The following is a 19,076-nucleotide window of genomic DNA, read 5'->3' as shown; positions in this document are numbered from 1 at the left end:
TGTTTTTTTTTGTAATTTTTATTAGAATTTTTATTATTTACAATTCCAATACTATACCCTTTCCCAGTTTTCCTTCATACCTCCTATCTTGTCACCCTTATTCCTATTTATTTGAGGGTGTTTAGACAGTGACCTAACCCTTCTTGCCTCTCCTCACTGACATTCTCCTTCACTGTGGCATGAAGCTTTGGCAATACCAAGGGTTTCTCCTCCCATTAAGGCCCATCACCACATTCTGCTGCTACATATGTGGCTAGAGCCATGAATCACTCCAAGTGTACACTTTGGATGACGGTTTAGTACTTTGGAGCACTGGGGCTTCTGGATTGTTAGTGGTGTTGTACTTCCTATGGGTTGCAAACCCTTTAAGTTTCTTCAAACCTTTTTTAATTTCTTCATTGGGAACCATTTTCTCAATCCAGTGGATTTCTGTGAGCATACAACTCTGTATTTGCAGAACCTCTCAAAAAACAGCTGTATGAGGCTACTGTCAGATATCTGAGAATAACAATCGTGTCTGGATTTAGTGGTTATACATAGGATGGATCACCAGGTGGGGTATTCTCTAGATGGCTTCTAGTTCAGGCTCTGCTCCATGCTTTGTTTCTCTAGTCCCTTTCTTGAGTATTTTGTTCTTCCTCTAAAAGAACTGAAGCTTCCAAATCTGGACTTTCTTCTTTTTGAACTTCATGTGTTCTGTGAATTGCATCTTGGGTGTTCTGAGATATTAGGCTACTACCCACTTATCAGTGAATAAATACCTTGCTTGTTCTTTAGTGCCTGGGTCACCTAACTCAGGAGGGTTTTTTCTAATTCTATCTATTTGCATAGCTTTTTTTTTTTTTTGTTTTGTTTTTGGAAGTCATTGTTTTTTTTAATAGCTGAATAGTATTCCATAGTTTAAATGAACCACATTTTCTGTATCCATTCACCTATTGGGGGACATCTGGATACTTTCCAGATTCTGGCTATTATAAATAAGGATGTTGTGAACATAAAGGAACATGTGGGTTTGTTATCTGTTGGAGTATTTTTGGGTATAGGCGTAGGAGTGGTATAGCTGTTTTCTCAGGTAATACTGTGTCTATATTCTGAGGAACTGTCAGAATGATGTCTAGTTGTACCAGCTTGAAATCCCACATACAATGAATGAGTATTCCTTTCTTCATATATTTATGAACATCTGCTGTCACTTGAGTGTTTTATCTTAGCCACTCAGACTGTTGTGAAGAAGAATCTCAGGGGTTGGCAAAATTAACATAAAAAATGATCAGCTTTACAAAAATAATCTACAGAAACATTTCAATCCCCTTAAAATTTTTAGCTCAATTTTCAAAGATTTAGAAACAGCAATTTGAAAATACACATGAAATAACATAATCACAGGATAGCGAAAACTATTTTCTTTCTTTCTTTCTTTTCTTTTTTTTTTTTTTTTTTGGACATTCTCTGCATTTACATTTCAGATGTTATCCTGTTTCTCCTAATTCTATTCCCCTCCCACTACCATTGCTTCCGAGAAGGTACTCCCTCTCCCAACCAACCTATTTCACCTCATAGCCTTGGCATTCACTACACTGGAAAAAGAAGCCTTTGCTAGGCCAAAGGCCTATCCTCTCATTGAGGCCAGAGAATTTTTTTCTCTGCTGCATATGTACGTGGAGCCACGGGTCTCTCCATGTGAACTCATTGGTAGATGTTTTAGTCCGCAGGACCTGTGGTGTGTTTGGTTAGTTGATATATATATTTTTTTTTTTACTTCCCATGGGGTTGCAGACCCTTTCACCTCATTCAGTCTTTTCTCTATCTCCTCCATTGCGGTCCTCGGAATCAGTGTAATGTTTGGTGGCTTGTATCTGCTTATCAGTGAGTATGTACCATGAGTTGTCTTTGTGACTGGGTTACCTCACTCAGGATGATAGCTTCAAGTTCCATCCATTTGCCTAATTATTTCATGAAGTCATTGTGTTTAATAGCTGAGTAGTACTCCCTTCTGTAAATATACCACAATTTCTGTATCCATTCCTATAGTGAAGAACATCTGGGTTCTTTCCAGATTCTGGCTATTATAAATAAGGTGCTATGAACACAGTAGAATTTGTGTTTTTGTTAGATGTTAGAACTTCTTTTGGGTATATGCCCAGGAGTGGTATAACTCAGGTAGTGACATGTCCAATTTTCTGATGAATTTCCAGACTGATTTCTAGAGTGGTTGTACCAACTTGCTGCCCGACCAACAATGAAGGAGAGTTACTCTTTTTCCTCATCCTTGTCAGCATCTGCTATCACCTGAATTTTTTATCTTAGACATTCTGACTGGTGTGATATGAAATTTAAAGGTTGTTTTTATTTCCCTGATAACTACGGATGCCTTCTTCAGGTGCTGATAAACCCCTAAAATTGTCCTACATCCTTAGTGACTGTGAAAATGCAAATCAAAACAAACTTGAACTTTAATTTTTAGCAATCTAGAATACAGTGCATTGAAAATGATATACTTTACTGTTTGTTAATCAACTATAAATATGCTGGAAATTTCTTTAAAAGTAAGAGCCTCAAGACAAAGTGCTCTCACCTATTCCAAATCCAGTGTTAATCTTTTTGATATATAATTAATTGAATTCTATTTTAATTTTTATTTATAATCACTTGATGCACTGATTACACAAAACTCAAATAATCACTAAAATGTTTTATGAACTACAATTTTAATTATTTCTACATGCCATCATAATTATGCTGGTATTAATAATTAGATGTATTTCAATCAACATTTCATATTAAAAGTGTCTCTGACGAACTGAGGCAATAGAAAACGGGCATCAGAGAACTGAATCACCTAGAAAGGAAACCATTCAACTTGGTGAGCTAGGGGTCCTACAGATTATACAATGCTTGCCAATTCTGTACTTTTTATGACTAAAGATGAGGAGAATTTTTTGTGATGTAGCTGTCTTTGATTCATCTTTTCCTATCAGTCACTCTTTATACACATTTCCATTAGTAAACCAATTAAACTCATTAAGTTTCCACATTAAAATTTAGGAGTTTGATCCATCCCTAGTTCCAAATATGGCTAATCATATTCAATATTAATATTTTAAAACTTTCTTTTTCTAACAACTTTATTTTACAAAACAAAGATAAATGTACAGATTTTAAGCATTTTTTTTGCATAAAATTATACAATACATTTTTGTCAGTACTTTTTTTCAGATTTTAAAATAATTTTTACATAAAACTGTATGAATATATTTGTTAGTCAGTACTTGATTCTTTTAAAGGTTTGATAGTATGCATTGAAAACTTAATACTTACACTGAGCATAAAGTACATGTAAAACAAAATGTAACATGGAAATAGTCAAGGTTTACTTGTTGTATAAAGATTTTTTTGTTTTGTTTTGTTTTGTTTTGTTTATTTCTTGGATTTCATACAGTCTGTGAGTTGTTTTGGGGCAGTGCGAGCCTCTGGGGTAAGCATCCCATTATCAGTGACTGCATATTATGTCTGTTCTTTTGTGACTGGGTTATCTCACTCAGAATGATATTCTCTAGATGCAGCCATTTTCTTAAAAATTTGGTCAAGTCATTGTTTCTGGTGGCTCAGTAGTATTCCATTGTGTAAGTGTACCACAATTTTTGTATCTATTCATCTTCTGAAGGACATCTGGGTACTTTCCAGCTTCTGGCTATTATAAATAGAGCTGCTATGAACATTGTGGTGCATATATCTTTGTTGTGTACAAAGGTGTCTCTGGGGTATATGCCCAGAAGTGGAATAGCTGAGTTTTCAGGTAGTATTATGTCCAATATTCTTAGGTATCGCCAGACTGATTTCCAGAGTGGTTGTATTAGTTTGCCACCCCACCAACAGTGGGGAAGGGTTCCTCTTTCTCTGCAACCTCGTCAGCATCTGTTGTCATCTGAGTTTTGGATCTTGGCCAATCTGACTGGTGTGAGGTGAAATCTCAGGGTTGTTTTGATTTGCATTTCCCTGATGTCTAAGGATATTGAGCACTTCCTCAGATATTTCTCAGCCATTCGATATTCCTCAACTGAGAATGTTTTGTTTAGCTCTGTACCCCATTTTTAATAGGGTTATTTGATTCTCTGGTGTCTAGCTTTTTGAGTTCTTTGTATACCTTAAATATTAGGCCTCTATCTGATGTGGAGTTGGTAAAAATCTTTTCCCATTCTGTTGGCTGCCGATTTGTTTTCTTGACAATGTTCTTAGCCTAAAAACTTTCAAGGCTTGTAATTTTTATAGTTTTGTATTAAAATAAAGTAGATTACATTATGTTCTAAAAATTTACATACATTGCATTTAGAAATGTGATGCAAGGTATGTAATGTTCTTTTAGAAATGACAACAAAACTCTCATGGGAAGAAAAGCAAGGTCAATAGAGGAACAGTGATTTAAGAAAAGATTGCACAAGCTGCCTCACCTTGAGATCCACCACATATACAGTTACCAAATCTAAATACTATAGCTGATCCTAAAAATTACTTATTGTCAGTAACCAGACAGATGCCTTCTCAGCAACCATGCTAGAGTCACATAGATACTGCTGAGCACGCTTGCAGCTAACCATCAGTCTGACCTCAGAGGTCCCAATGTGGTTGCCAAAGAAATGACCTAAGGAACTGAAAAGGGTTGCAAACTCATGGGAAGACAACAACATTATCAACCAACCAACCTGCCAAAACTCCCATGAAATAAAACACCAACCATTGTGCTCACTTTTAGAGACCTATTGATACAGTTGTATATGTAGATGAGGATTGTCTGGCATCAATGTGAAAAGAGGCTTTTGTTGCAGAGAGGACAAGATTTCCCAATATAGGGAAATGCCAAGACAATGGGGTGGAGGGGAGAAACAGAAGGGAGTGCACCTTTGTGAAGACAAATGGAGGGGGAGGGGGTATTGGAATAGGGCAGGCAGGTTAAAGGAATAACATCTCAAATGTAATTACAGAGTATCTAATTAAAAGAGAGAGTGAAAAATAAAAAACAAACTGGGAAATTCTATCCAAAGTGCAAAAAATCTTTGATATCTATTGTATGTTAACAAAACATTACAACCCCACAATGACATGATCTGTCCAACTGTGGATATATGTAAAACCCTTTGATCCAAGTAAAACTAAAAATACCTCCCAAACTCAATGATACATTTTTTACTAAAATTCTTTGACTAATAGATTTTAGAGTATTTATTTTATTTTGTCCTGAAATACTAACCCTATTTAACACACAGGATATTTTAATGGTACCCTTGTAGGTTACACTATCTACACCTATTCTTTTATATTATCTAAACAGTCTTTCTCTATTTTTAATTAAAGCAACAGACTCTTAAATATAGACTCCATGAAAACACAGCAGTGAGTAATGATAATAGTTACAAAAGAACAGGAAGAGATGTATGAAAGTCATGTAAGAACAACAGGGAGAAGATTCTCTTGAAGATGTATTCGTTGTCAGGAAGTACTATCAATCAAACACAACTGAAACTGTCAGAATAAAAAATGCCTCTCAGGCTGGAGAGATGGCTCAGTGGTAAAAAGCACTGACTTCTTCCCGAGGTCCTGAGTTCAAATACCAGCAACCACATGCTGCCTCCCAACCATCTGTAATAAGATCTGATACCTTATTTTAGTGTGTCTGAAGACACTTAGATTTTACTTGTATATAATTAATTAATTAGTTAATTAATTAATCTGTAAAAATTCACATACATTGTATATAATTAATTATGTTTAAAAATTTACACACACACACACACACATATATAAAACTCTAACAAAGTAGCCCTATAACTACAAAGAATTGGTAAAAATAATTGCAAATTGAGCCCTGAATTTAATGAAATACCTTTATTTCTGGTGACTTATAATTCTATATTAAAATATATTTCTTATCTAAAGTTTTATTCATATATTTTATATGCTTACACTTATTTGCTTTTTCAGAAATTGTTATGGATAAAAACCAACTACAGTGTATAAGTCAAGATATCAGTGATTAATGGTTGATTGAAAAATCATAAAATTTTTATATATTCATATTTTAGTGGTTTACAATATTAAGAAATAATATTTAAATAACTAGATAATTAGCAATAGCTTTAGTCAATAATACTTGCAAAAATCAAATTTATTCAGTCAAAATGAAAGATATTTAAAATGGACATTTTTCTAAGCTATACAACATAATCTATAGTATTTTAGAGATCTAATGTTTCTACATAATTTGGCCTGATTTTCTGAAACCACATTACAGAGAGACAGGCCTGTCTCAGTTTCATGTCTCCTTGAATCAGAATATATGAGTGGAAAGAAGGAAAAGCTGTATATGCAACCTGACAAAATAAAGTGAAAAGATTTTTCTCTAGGATCTCCTATCTCCAAATTTGGACTATGACAGACAGAATAAAAATAGAGTATAGAAGAAGAAAAGCAATCACGATTTTCAAGGCTTTGAAGTGGGCCTTGGTTCTGGCATCTCTGCATCCTTGAACATGCTGTTGCATTTTCTTCTGATGTGTCCACAGGGAGAAGATGAGCAGGAAAAAAGCTGACAGGGACAAAACAAAGGGGATGGGCAGGAAAATAATGTGCAGGCTTAACAAATGCCTTTGACAGTTTGCATAGTAATGGGAACTGAAGCTGCATGATGTATTTCTGTGGTATTCTCTAATGCATATATTAATATACAAGTTAATTACTAAAGTATTTAAAATCAGGAGGACCAGTGACACCAACAGGGTAACTGTAATGACCTTTTCAACTCTCCACTTTAGGTAAAGAAATATAGAGTTAGAAAAATTGCCTATCTTGAGAAAATAAAGGACACTGAGGCAGGTAGCAAGCCATATGTTGAAATGGTTGGATATAATCCAAACAGTAATATTTACTTGTATAATCCTGAATGTTGTAATAAAATCTGGATATGAAAAGAAGACGACTAAATGAAAGAAAAATAAACAAAGATGAAAAATTCTTGAGATTGCCAAAGCAGTTTGAATTTGATTAACTAATGACATTTTCTTTCTCTTAAGCCAGTCCATACAATACACCAGGACCATGAACCCATTTCCTATAAATCCAATTATAAATTCAATGAAGAAAATGATTATAAGTATGCTGTAAGAGATAACAAATATTGTCTTCAAAAGATGCTGCATTTTATATATTAGCTATAAATATTTGCTCACATATCTATTTGAAATATAAATTTGACAATGACATATAAATAATTTTTTGACTTTTTCTGAGTTGATTTTCATAATATGCTTTTTTCTTAATCCTCCCTCACACAATAACAGAGGAGTAAACATACAGGTTCGACAGTGACAACTTCTGAAGCTCCTTCCTTGAAAATGTGTCTTCTCACACAGTTCAGGAGTGCCTGACCAAGAACTGCTTTGCTCACATTCAGCTCCTTTACTGTTTTCTGGACAATGATAAATGAAAGGTTAAAAAGTCACACTTTTAAAAATTCTCATGTAAATAAAAAAAAATGTATGATAGATATGGAGCTTTCTTATAAGCAAGGTTTTATAAGTCCAGACAATTTCAGAGACCTTGTAATGTGATATTGCTATCTCTTACATTCTTATCTGTTTGACAATATCAGGAGGCTCTTTAATCTTCCAATATTAACTGGTACAAATAATATTGTCTTATTAGATTATATGTATAAATATGCATGCAGATTGCTTACATATAAGTGCATATTTATTAATATTTAAATATTTTCTATGATGTATTCATATTGGTCAGCATTTAATGTACAGAAAGTTCATGCTTGCTATAGTACATGTTGGTCAGGTTATGTTTTTGATATGCTTTTCAAGTTACCTGATGCAATAGGTCTTCTCTCTTCATGAATTCAAGATAGAAAACTCTTCTTTTGCTCTGTTCAGTCAAGGACGAGGATTACCTAATCTACAATGCAAGACACCTCTTTATTCCTGGCTTTTTCTTTGATTGGTACAACTACTTCTTCCATTAACAAGATATGCCATCAGATTGTATTCAAATTCGATCAAGTGCCTCGATGAAACTTAGGGTCACCAAAGTAGAAGAAGGATGTGATACTGCTGGGAAAGATGAACAGTGGGCAACTGAGATAATGATTCAATGATTAATGAGTAATACAGGACATAATAAAATAAATTTAGTAGTGCTTACCAAATATATTGTAGATGGCAGTTAACAACAAGAAGTGGTTTAGAATCTTTGATTCAGTCCCTGATGGAATACTAAGCGAAGAGTTAAACAAATTGAAGAGTCAGAATTATCTACTATTTGTATTGTAAGATCCATCCATGTAGATAGCATGTTGATAACAGATTGGTGTGGCACATATCAAGGAAATAACTGAGAATTGAAAAACACACCTACCTTCAGTGTAGAAGAAGAATGTTCCCTGTGCCTTGCCTTCTTCCAGAAAGCAAAATGAGTTAAAGTAAGAAGAGAAACAAATAGAAAGAGGACAAGGGCTGGAGCTAAGTGAAATAGGTACTAATAGTGAGACTCCATGGGCTTTAGGGATAGCCTCAGGAATTGGATTTCCAGAAAAGATTACAGTCACCTGCAGAGACTCCTCCTGTTAATTTTCATTATGACTTGGAATTTGCATAGTTTTCACTTCACCAAGAATAGATTATGTGAATAGAGTCTTTGTATATAACTCAAGAGTGGCACACAGCATTATTCGAACACTTCATCTACAAAGGAAATTTAAAAGTCAGCCTGAATTTTTCTAAAAATAAAATACCATGCATTAGGAATGATACACTTTATTAGATGTCAATCATCCTTCAACAAACCAGAATTTAATGAAATGTAAGTGCCTCAGCACAAGTTGCCCTCACCCATCACAAAGCCAGTGTTACTCATATAATTGATATATTATTATATATTATGCTATTTTAATTATTATACTTAATATACTGATTATAACATATAAATATTCACAAAGAGGTTTAATCACCAAAAATATTTTTATGTCAAAAGTTATTATGCTTTTAATATTGCTAATTTGAGGTATATAATTCTATCAATATTTACTACTTAATATTGAAAGGGAATCAGACATCTGAGTTGCCTGTAAATTAACCTCTTGACCTTGGCAGATGACTGCACTGAAGGTTATGCCATGCATCCAAATTTGAAGCTCTCATTTGCTCTCACCAATGCCAGGGTGAGATTTTAGTGATGTAGCTGTATTTGAGTCACTTATGCTCTTATCAGTAACCCTTCATACATATCCCCATTGCCACATTGAAATTTGGAAGTTACAACTGTAACCAGTTACATTTTTGGATAAGAAGATGTTTGATTCAGTCATCTGCTATAGGAGTAGTGTCACATAACGAAACTTAAATCAAATCTGAAAGTTATTGGTTACTTCCAAGAGTGTATGGACAACACACTATCATCTTGATAAGTGTAGGGAGCCATTTATGCTGCACCCAAACATGGTGCCGGCTTCCCGCCGAGAACTCAGCAAACAGAGCTGTTGCCCAGCCAAGAGACTTAATGCGCATGCACCACATAAGTCACAGCCCACCCCCGGGGCACATGATTGAGCTACAGGAGGATGCACCAATCAGGTAACAAGACAAGTCTCCTAGGCATGTGTAGCAGTGCATTTTCTCCCCCACGTGAGGTGAGAAGAGGAAGACAGTGGGGAGATTGCGGGAGACCCCACGTGGAGGGATGGCAGAGAGGTGCCACGTGGAGAGGGACCCGATAGGAGAGATTGCGGGAGGTCCCGTGTGGACAGAGACTGGACAGAGAGATCGTTCGTGGGGGACTGCGCGTGAGAGGCCGTCTAGACAGTAGAACTCGATAGGGAGTCCCCGACTCAGAGACAAGTTTCCTGCTCATGAAGCCCCTGCTCAAAGTGCTGTTCAATAAAGGTTATCCGCAGAAGAAGCTGTTCGTTTTGTTGCACGCCTGTTCCTAGCGGCGGGAAGCGTGGGCGCGTGACAGATAAGTTTAAGAAAAAACTGATAACACAAATTTAAATATATAAAAGAGTTTGTTGATCTGTAATGACTTGAGGAATATGGACACATGGATTCAAATATAGCACTTGAAATTTTTAAAAAAAAATTTAAACCATTGAACCACAGTGATAGTAGGTTAATTATACAAAACTCCAATGATCTTTCTGAAAATTTAAATTTTTTTATTGTTACCTAGGGAGGGACTGGGTTTCAAAATTTTAATAGGTGATGTGGAGAACACAGAATTTATGCATGGATTTGCAAACCTGCAGCAGACAATATGCTTTATTTACATACTAGTAATGAAATTTCATCTTCCACTGAAACTTTAACCTTTACAGCTGAAGAAATCAAAACACTAAATTGATGAAGAGGGAAAAATTTGTTCTCTTTAGGAATCATAAGTCAACATTGAAAAAAGTTACATGTCATATTGCTGTTCTTTTCTGTTCAGTGTTAATCAATCATTAAGAAAAGGAACTTTAACACATGACTAGAATCCAAATTAAGATAAAATTTCATGTTAGAAACTGTGTCCCAATTGCCTGAATATAACAGGCAGCATTTCTAAAACAAGAAAACGCATGCACTATGTTTTATTGTTCTTAGATTCTGTCTGACACAAACGAGGGGAAATTCTTTCTATATAATTCTAAAAGACCTGAAAATCATCATGTGAGTAATTTTTTTCCCTCTCTCAGTAAGTATAGTAGAAAATCTACATGAAAATGCCTCTTGTTTTCCATTTGTGTCAACCATGCTATGCCCTTGAATGTGAGCTTGTCTTAATTCAATTCTAATCAAGAGAATAGAAATATTTTATAAAGACTTCACTTCAGGTTGTGCTAGATTTGGGGCCTTCCTGTATCCTGAAATGTCTTAACTTTTTTAGTTTTTATAAACTTCAGCTTTTTTAATATTATCAGATTACTATTTAAGAATATGAATAGTAGCCCTTGAAGATCAGAAGACTTCCAATGCCCAAGTGACCTTCAAACTGGGTTAACCTCCAAATGTTCTCTAAAATAACTTCATGGATTCCTACAGGTTTTAAAAATAAATTGAGTCAATTGTATACTTAAGCTGTAAGGCAAATGGACACAAAGGCAACTTGACTGGAAAGACAAAACTGACTTAGTTCATGAACCTTAGAATTATGATGACTGTCACTCTAGACAATATTATTCCCTTCACCATATCCATGATCATTTTTCTTCGGTTCATCTATTCCCCATATAAATTCATTATGGCAACTGAGGCTTTATGGAACAGGATCCCAGGACCTGAGTGTTTCAGCCCACAGTAAGGCTTTGCAAGCTGTGATCTTCTTTCTGTTGTTATTTTCTTGTTTATTCTGTCTGTAATCATATCAGGTTACAAGTATACAAAGGTTCTGGATGAACCATTCTATCTGTTTTGCCAAGTTACTGGAAATGTGTACCCTTCAAGCCATTTTGATATCTTGCTATGGGGAAACAAGAGAATCAAAGAGGCTTTTGTTTTGGTCATGGTATTGATCAAGGCAAGATTCTGGCTAAAAAAACAGAGAACTTGAAGTCTTTTAAGCAATGTAAGATAAACTGTGTGGTTTATAGTAGTGTCTGTAACACTTAAGGTTTTATATTGCTTTCAAAATTGGACTTCATAAAAATTGTTTCTAGAGAATTTTCTAGAAAATTCTTTATCTTAGTCTATTAGATTAGTATTTTTTTTGCCTTTGTGGACTTGTACAAAATATACAGGAAAATCTGTGTATAGAATTTTTAATGTATTTTTTTAAATCTATGTAATTATTCAAACTATGATTAACATTTTTCAGAATTATGAAACCAGGCATACCTAATATAAATACTGAGTTACCTTGTACATAATAACCATTTGAGCTATTTTATGCATTATTGTAAAGTTTGAACTTGGTTTAAATATTTTTGCTATTTTTATTATTCCTTGTACTACATATATGTATTTAGTATATATTCATCAAATATTTTTAGAATTATGGTAAGTTATCCAATTCAGTTGAAACCTAAATACCTGTATATAGAAACAAAATTAAATGGACTTAATAGGTTTGAGGTGTGTGTGTGTGTGTGTGTGTGTGTGTGTGTGTGTGTGATAAATACTTTAAAATATTGAATTTAAAAGGGAGTAAGAAAAAGAGTTAGGAAAGTAGAGAGCTAATAACATTATTTTAGGTATAGTACTTACATTATAGGTTTACATGTTTCATTTTTACAACTGAATTTCTTCAGTGATATATCAGTACCCTTGATTTCATTCCACATATTACACCAGATTATACACCATATCCTTGAGAAACCATAACCGGAATATTTTATACAAAAAGACCATTTTCAATAAAAGGAACAGTACAAAAGATGCTGCTGAGAAAACTGAGTGATAAATCTCATCAGCTTTGTATCAGTTTTGGTGAGTTTCTACGTCGAAGTTCTAAATCTAACATTTTTAAAACTAGTAATGTCATTCTATTATCATAAAGCAATGCAGATTGTAATAAACTAGTAAATCTCTTTTCAATTATACATTCAGATTTAGGAAAATAACTAAAACAGACAAACAACAAATCTTCCTTATTATAGACCTGAGTCACAGCTCCAGTGAGTATTTGATATGACAAATTTTCACACTTTGAAGTAGCTACAAAGTCTTTTTTGGTCATCACACAATATTTTCAGTTCCAATAGCATGTAGAAAGTTCTCCAAGTGTGAACGTGTGTCTCTTCTTATAGATATTCTATTGTTAAAAGCTTCAAATTAAGGGAAATACTACATGGCTATATGTTGAATTTTTTAGCACATAATATCCAGGTATCTTGCATGGTTCTCAGTGTCTGTGAGCTGTTTCTCCACATTAACAATTACTAATATATTTTTAAGAATTCTTATAGAATCATCGAGTTTGTTCAATTATGTATAGCTAACAATTCAGAAGCAGTACTCAAAAGAGGCTGATTTTTGTCAGAAGAGTGAAGAGTTGATTCATCATCAAAAGAGCAAATCCTATAAGTCTATTTCTCAAACCTCCAATTCAAAATAAAAATGACAAAAATGACTCTGAAGCATGTCACTCATTCTCCCAAAGACAATATCTCAACATCAATCATTTCAGATGAGTGTTACTTAATGATTTCATCTAAATATGCAGTGTATCAGCCACATGAAAATTCAGTTATGATTGTCATCTTGAAAGTGAACACCTGCGATAACAAAATTAACTTTTTTTTCACAATGTGTGTTTCATACATAGGCGTTATGTATGAGTTTCTGGTCACAGAGGAAAGAAATCCTGAATTCTAATGTACCGACAGGCAAAGAAATGTTAGTTCATTTACATATTTTTCTAATATAAATAATCATTTTATTATTGGATAAATCATTATTAAGTAAATATTTGTACTGGAGACATTAAAAACTGTTCTTTTCTAAAAAAGTCTTTTTAATCTTAGAAGTTTTTTAATATTTATAAGTTGCATCTATACTGTCAGGTGGAAATATGCCAATCAGTGACTTTCCTACAAACTATATCATCTAGTAATAATGTGTTATTACCAAATTCTCAAAAATATAAATAATTCATGACATAAATCTCAATGTGTATGAAAATGTGCTTGCTCACACATTACCAAACACATACAAATGCATACACGCACTCACACATATAAATGTTACATTTGTTTACATCAAGTTTATTTATTTTGTTATTATTGACATAAGATAGTCTCATATTTAACATGCATTATGATCTGTTTCATACTTAATATTATATTACTATTTAAAATGCATTGAAGTTCCTATTATTGAAAAATAAATATAAATTCTTAGTAAACTTGACTTATTTTATATGTGCACATGATATTAGTAAAAAAATAACAAATCAGATGAGTTTATGCAGCTATAAACATCTTTGTGTCTCTGTTTCCATCTTGCCAGCAGATACTGTCTTCAGTCAACATCAAATATATTTACAGTCTTTTCTATCTTCCTGCCAGAATCATCTGCTTCATTGTACTCATTGCAGAAAGCAAGGAAGGTGCATGATCTTATTGTACCAACTTAAAATGTCAAAGAAACACCAAGATACTATGTATGCTTTGGTAACTCATTTATTAACAGAAAGGAATAAAATAGCATTTACCAATGAAGACCTAAATGGTTACATCAGAAAGTGTAGGTATGGCAAAGGAAGAAACAGAATATTTCACGTAAATTACTGTTTCACTTTAAGGTACCGGAAGTAATTTTGACCAAATGAAATAAACCCAATATATCTAGATTCTTATCTTCACTGCCCATTTTAGAAAGAACTAAGATTGCAAGCACAACACAAAGTCGCAGATTGAAGTTGTCCTAAAAGTTGCTTAATCGAGTAGAATAGGAGCTTGGGGAGAGGTTGACAAGCAGAGAAATCAAGAACTTCTCATAGTTTTATTTAGACCAATTTATAGATGATACAAATTCATGTCAGTCTAATAATGTCTGGGTTTTTTATCTTAAATAAATGTATGTCAACAACTGAGTAACTGTGAACACAAATCCACAGAAAAAATAAACAAAAAAAACCTATCAGGAGTAATTTTTATTTGATGTTTAACACTATTGCTTTAACAAAAAAATTATCTTTCAGTAACTGAAATAATATAATGTGTTTTCCAACACTTGGATCGTGGTGTCATATATGTATAATTTAAATGAAGAGCTCAAGAAATCAACAATATCTGAATGATTGCAGACTAATTATAGGACTCTTGGCTTTGTTTAATAATGTGTGCTTCTTGAGGATATTAATTATGGCCAAGTTGCAATTAGGAACAATAATAAAACACAGAGAGGGTTGTATCACTGAACCCCTTGAGTTAGCCACAATTCTGCTCATAGATGGCTGAGACTGAGCATGGTTAGCAAGAACTCAGATGCTGCAGCCATAGTCAGGCACAGGGAAGTGTTGAGAATAAAGCCTCATGGAGTGGACTCAGATGTAATTATCTAATGATGCAGTGAATGTGGGGCTACTGTAAAGTAAAACAAAAGGAGAGATGCTTCCATATCTAAATGTGATCACTAAATAGAAAGGTTTCTCAAAAAAAAAAAAAAAAATCTCTTATCCACATTATGATAAACCAACTCAGATATCTAGAACTCAGGGTAGGTTTGAAAATTTATGTCTTGGTAAAAAAAAACAATGAAGATTGTGAGAATTTGTAGTATATTTTCAAAGGATTCATGAATATCACTCTAAAACCTGATTCAGAATTTAGAACACTGTCCAAGACCAGCTGAAACTCCTAAGAGGTCCACTCGGAGCTGAAGCAAGGATTGAAAGAAAAAGACAAGTTAGTTAAAGCAGCAATGTGACTTCAGCCAGCATTGAGGTTTTACCCTCATGGCTGAAGTGAAGCTTTTTTTTTTTTTGTCCTCTTTCAATCCATTTTAATTACATGCAAAAATGGTAACAGCTATTTAGAGACATGGATCAAACAAATTAAGAATATTAGAGGTCAGGTGAAAAGGTCAGACACAAAAATGGATACTGCTGTGCCTACATTCCAAAATCTACCCTGCCCTGAGCTGCATTTCTAAGGATGCTGCCAGGAGCTACAAATACAAATAAACTTCCCTATACCATATGCTAAAAGTCCCTGCCCTGAACTTCAGGTGTAGATTTGCTTCCTTATAGCCTTATTCTTAGAGCCTGCCTAGAGGAGCTTCAGATGCATATCTGCTCAATGATAGCCCTTACAGAGCATAGCACAGAGGCCAGATTCCTGCCTTGGCTAGTATCAAAATGTCCTGGGATAATATAAATATTACTCGAGGGGTTGAGAAACTGGTGAGTGGGAGATCTGGGCAGCCAGGGAGCAGAGAGACCTCTGCAAAGTGCGCACGCCCGACACACCCTCCGACCTGCCTGATCCGGGGACCAGGAACAGATCTTTGGAACCTCTGTTCCCACCTGGCAACTCTGAGGCATAGAACAGGGCTGGGCCCATCTGCCACCTGGACCAGTGGAGATCCAGGAACACAGACCAGATACAAGGGCAAGGTGAGAACATATCACTGACAACAAACTGGCAAGAGGAAAGCAAAAGAGTATATCCCAAGGAAACCAAGACAACCTGGCAACACCAGAACCCAGCACTCCCATAACAGCAAAAATCGGAATTTCAAACACTCCAGAAAAAGAAGACACAGACCTGAAATCATATCTCAAGATGCTGATAGAAATACTTAAACAAGAACGGGAGAAAAAGCAAAAAAATTCAGAAGCTTTTAAAGAGGAAATGAGAAAAACACTCAAAGAACTCAAAGAACTAGAGGAAAACAGAAACAAAGAAATGAAGGAATGGAAAAGGGAAATTAAAATGGAAATTGAAACAATAAAGAAAACACTAAAAGAGATAACCCTAGAGGCAGAACACCAAAAAAAGAAATCAGGAGTCACAGAAGCAAGCATTTCCAATAGATTACAAGAGATCGAAGAGAAAATCTCGGGGGAGGAAGACAACATTGTAAACATAGACAAAACAGCCAGAGAAGATGCAAAAAGCAAAAAGCTCCTAATCCAAAATGTCCAGGAAATTCAAGACACAATGAGAAGACCAAACCTAAGGATAATAGGAATAGAAGAGGGAGAAGAGTATCAATTAAGAGGCACAGTAAATATCTTCAACAAAATCGTAGAAGAAAACTTTCCTACCCTCAAGAATGAGATGACCACGAGCATAAAAGAAGCCTTCAGAACTCCAAATAAGTTGGACCAGAAAAGAAATACCTCCAGACACATAATAGTCAAAACACCAAGTGCCCAAAGCAAAGAAAGAATACTAAAAGCAGTAAGGGGAAAAGGTCAGGTAACATATAAAGGCAGAACAATCAGAATCACACCAGTTTTCTCAACAGAGACTATGAAAGCTAGAAGAGCCTGGACAGACATCATGCATACCCTAAGAGAGCACAAGTGCCAGCCCAAGCTGCTATACCCAGCAAAACTATCAATCACCATAGATAGAGAGATGAAGAAATTTCAAGACAAATCAAAATTTACAGAATATCTGACCACAAACCCAGCACTACAACAAATTATAGGTGGAAAACCCAATACAATGAGGGAAAATACAGCCTAGTAAAAACAAGTAAACTCCTAAACAAGAAACTAAAAAAAGAAAAAGACACAGACACAACTCAAGACACAAAAGCAATAATAGCAGGAAACAGAAACAAATATTCCTTGATATCTATTAACATAAATGGACTCAACTCGCCACTAAAGAGACATAGGCTATCAGACTGATTACATAAACAAAATCCAGCCTTTTGCTGCATACAGGAAACTCATCTCAGAGACAAAGACAGACACTATCTGAGAGTAAAAGCGTGGGAAAAAAACTTCCAAGCAAACACCCCGAAGAAGCAAGCTGGAGTGGCTATTCTAATATAGAATAAAGTAAATTTCCAACCAAAAGTTATCAAAAAAGATAAGGAAGGACACTTTTTACTCATTACCTGGAAAATCTGTCAGGAAGAACTCTCAATTCTTAACATATTTGATCCAAAAAAAAAAGCACCCACATTCATAAAAAAAACCCTACTAAAGCTCAAAAAATACATTTCACCCAACACAATAATAGTGAGAGACTTTAATATCCCACTCTCACAAATGAAAGATCATGGAAACAGAAACTGAACAAGGACACTGCAAAACTAGCAGAGATTTTGAACCAACTAAAATTAATAGATATATACAGAACATATCCTACAGTAAAAGAATACACTTACTTCTAAGAACCCCATGGCACCTTCACAAAAATTGACCACATAATTGGACAAAGAACAAGCCTCAATCGATATAAGAAGATTGAAATACTCCCATGCATCCTCTCAGATCACCATGGTCTACGGCTGGTCTTTTACAACAGCAAAGACAATAAAAAGCCTACGTACAAATGGAAACTAAACAACGCTATGTTAAACGATAGCAGGGTCAAAGAAGAAATATAGAAAGAAATTAAGGACTTTCTAGAATTCAACAAAAACTAAAACACAATGTACCCAAACCTATGGGATGCAATAAAAGCAGTACTGAGAGGAAAACTCATAGCCCTAAGGGCTACCAAAAAGAAACAGGAGAGAGCTTACATCAGCAACATGAAAGCACAGCTAAAAGCCCTAGAACAAAAGGAAGCAGATATACTCAAGAAGAGAAGACGACAAGAAATAATCAAAATTAGGGCAGAAATAGACCAAATAGAAACAAAAAGAACCATTGAAAAAAAACAACAATACCAAGAGTTGGTTCTTTGAGAAAATCAACAAGATTGATAAACCCCTAGACAGACAAACTAGAGGGCAAAGAGAGAGTATACAAATTAACAGAATCAGGAAGGAAAGTGGAGACATAACAACTGAAACTGAGAAAATTCAAGAAATCATCAGATCCTACTACAAAAACTTATACTCCACAAAATTGGAAAATCTGGAGGAAATGGACAAATTCCTAGACAGATACAAGATCCTAAAGTTAAACCAGGACAAGTAAATCATCTAAATAACCCTATAACACCTAAAGAAATAGAAGAAGTCATCAAAAGCCTCCCAACCAAAAAAGCCCAAGTCCAGACGGGTTCAGTGCAGAAATTTTTCAGACATTTATTGGGGATATAACACCAATATTCTCCAAACTATTCCAAAAGATAGAATCAGATGGAATAATACCTAACTCATTTTTTGAGGCTACAATAACCCTCGTACCTAAACCACACAAAGACCCTAAGAGGAAAGAGAACTTCAGACCAATCTCACTTATGAACATTGATGCAAAAATACTCAAAAAAATCCTTGCAAACCAAATCCAAGAACACATCAAAACGATCATTCATCATGACCAAGTAGGCTTCATCCCTGTGATGCAGGGATGGTTTAATATAAGGAAATCTATCCATGTAATCCACCATATAAACAAACTCAAAAAACAAAATCACATGATCATCTCACTAGATGCTGAGAAAGCATTTGTCAAAATTCAACACCCCTTCA

At 34.6% G+C, this 19,076-nt stretch overlaps 1 protein-coding gene across 1 annotated transcript; it reads right to left on the bottom strand.

The window, feature by feature from the left end:
- Positions 1-6,230: 6,230 nt before the first annotated feature.
- LOC308418381 (taste receptor type 2 member 117-like) lies at positions 6,231-7,190 on the bottom strand (the record flags this gene model as incomplete). The annotated part of the gene is given in 2 exon segments (XM_080913737.1): positions 6,231-6,404; positions 6,408-7,190. Coding segments are annotated over 2 exon segments (957 nt in total).
- Between the last annotated feature and the right edge of the window lie 11,886 nt (positions 7,191-19,076).

This window comes from Micromys minutus, assembly GCF_963924665.1.
Source record: "Micromys minutus genome assembly, chromosome: 3".
NCBI classification, from domain to species: Eukaryota; Metazoa; Chordata; class Mammalia; order Rodentia; family Muridae; genus Micromys; species Micromys minutus.
The sequence above is the reverse complement of the archived record's forward strand: the minus strand, read 5'-3'. Positions and strand labels throughout refer to the sequence as shown.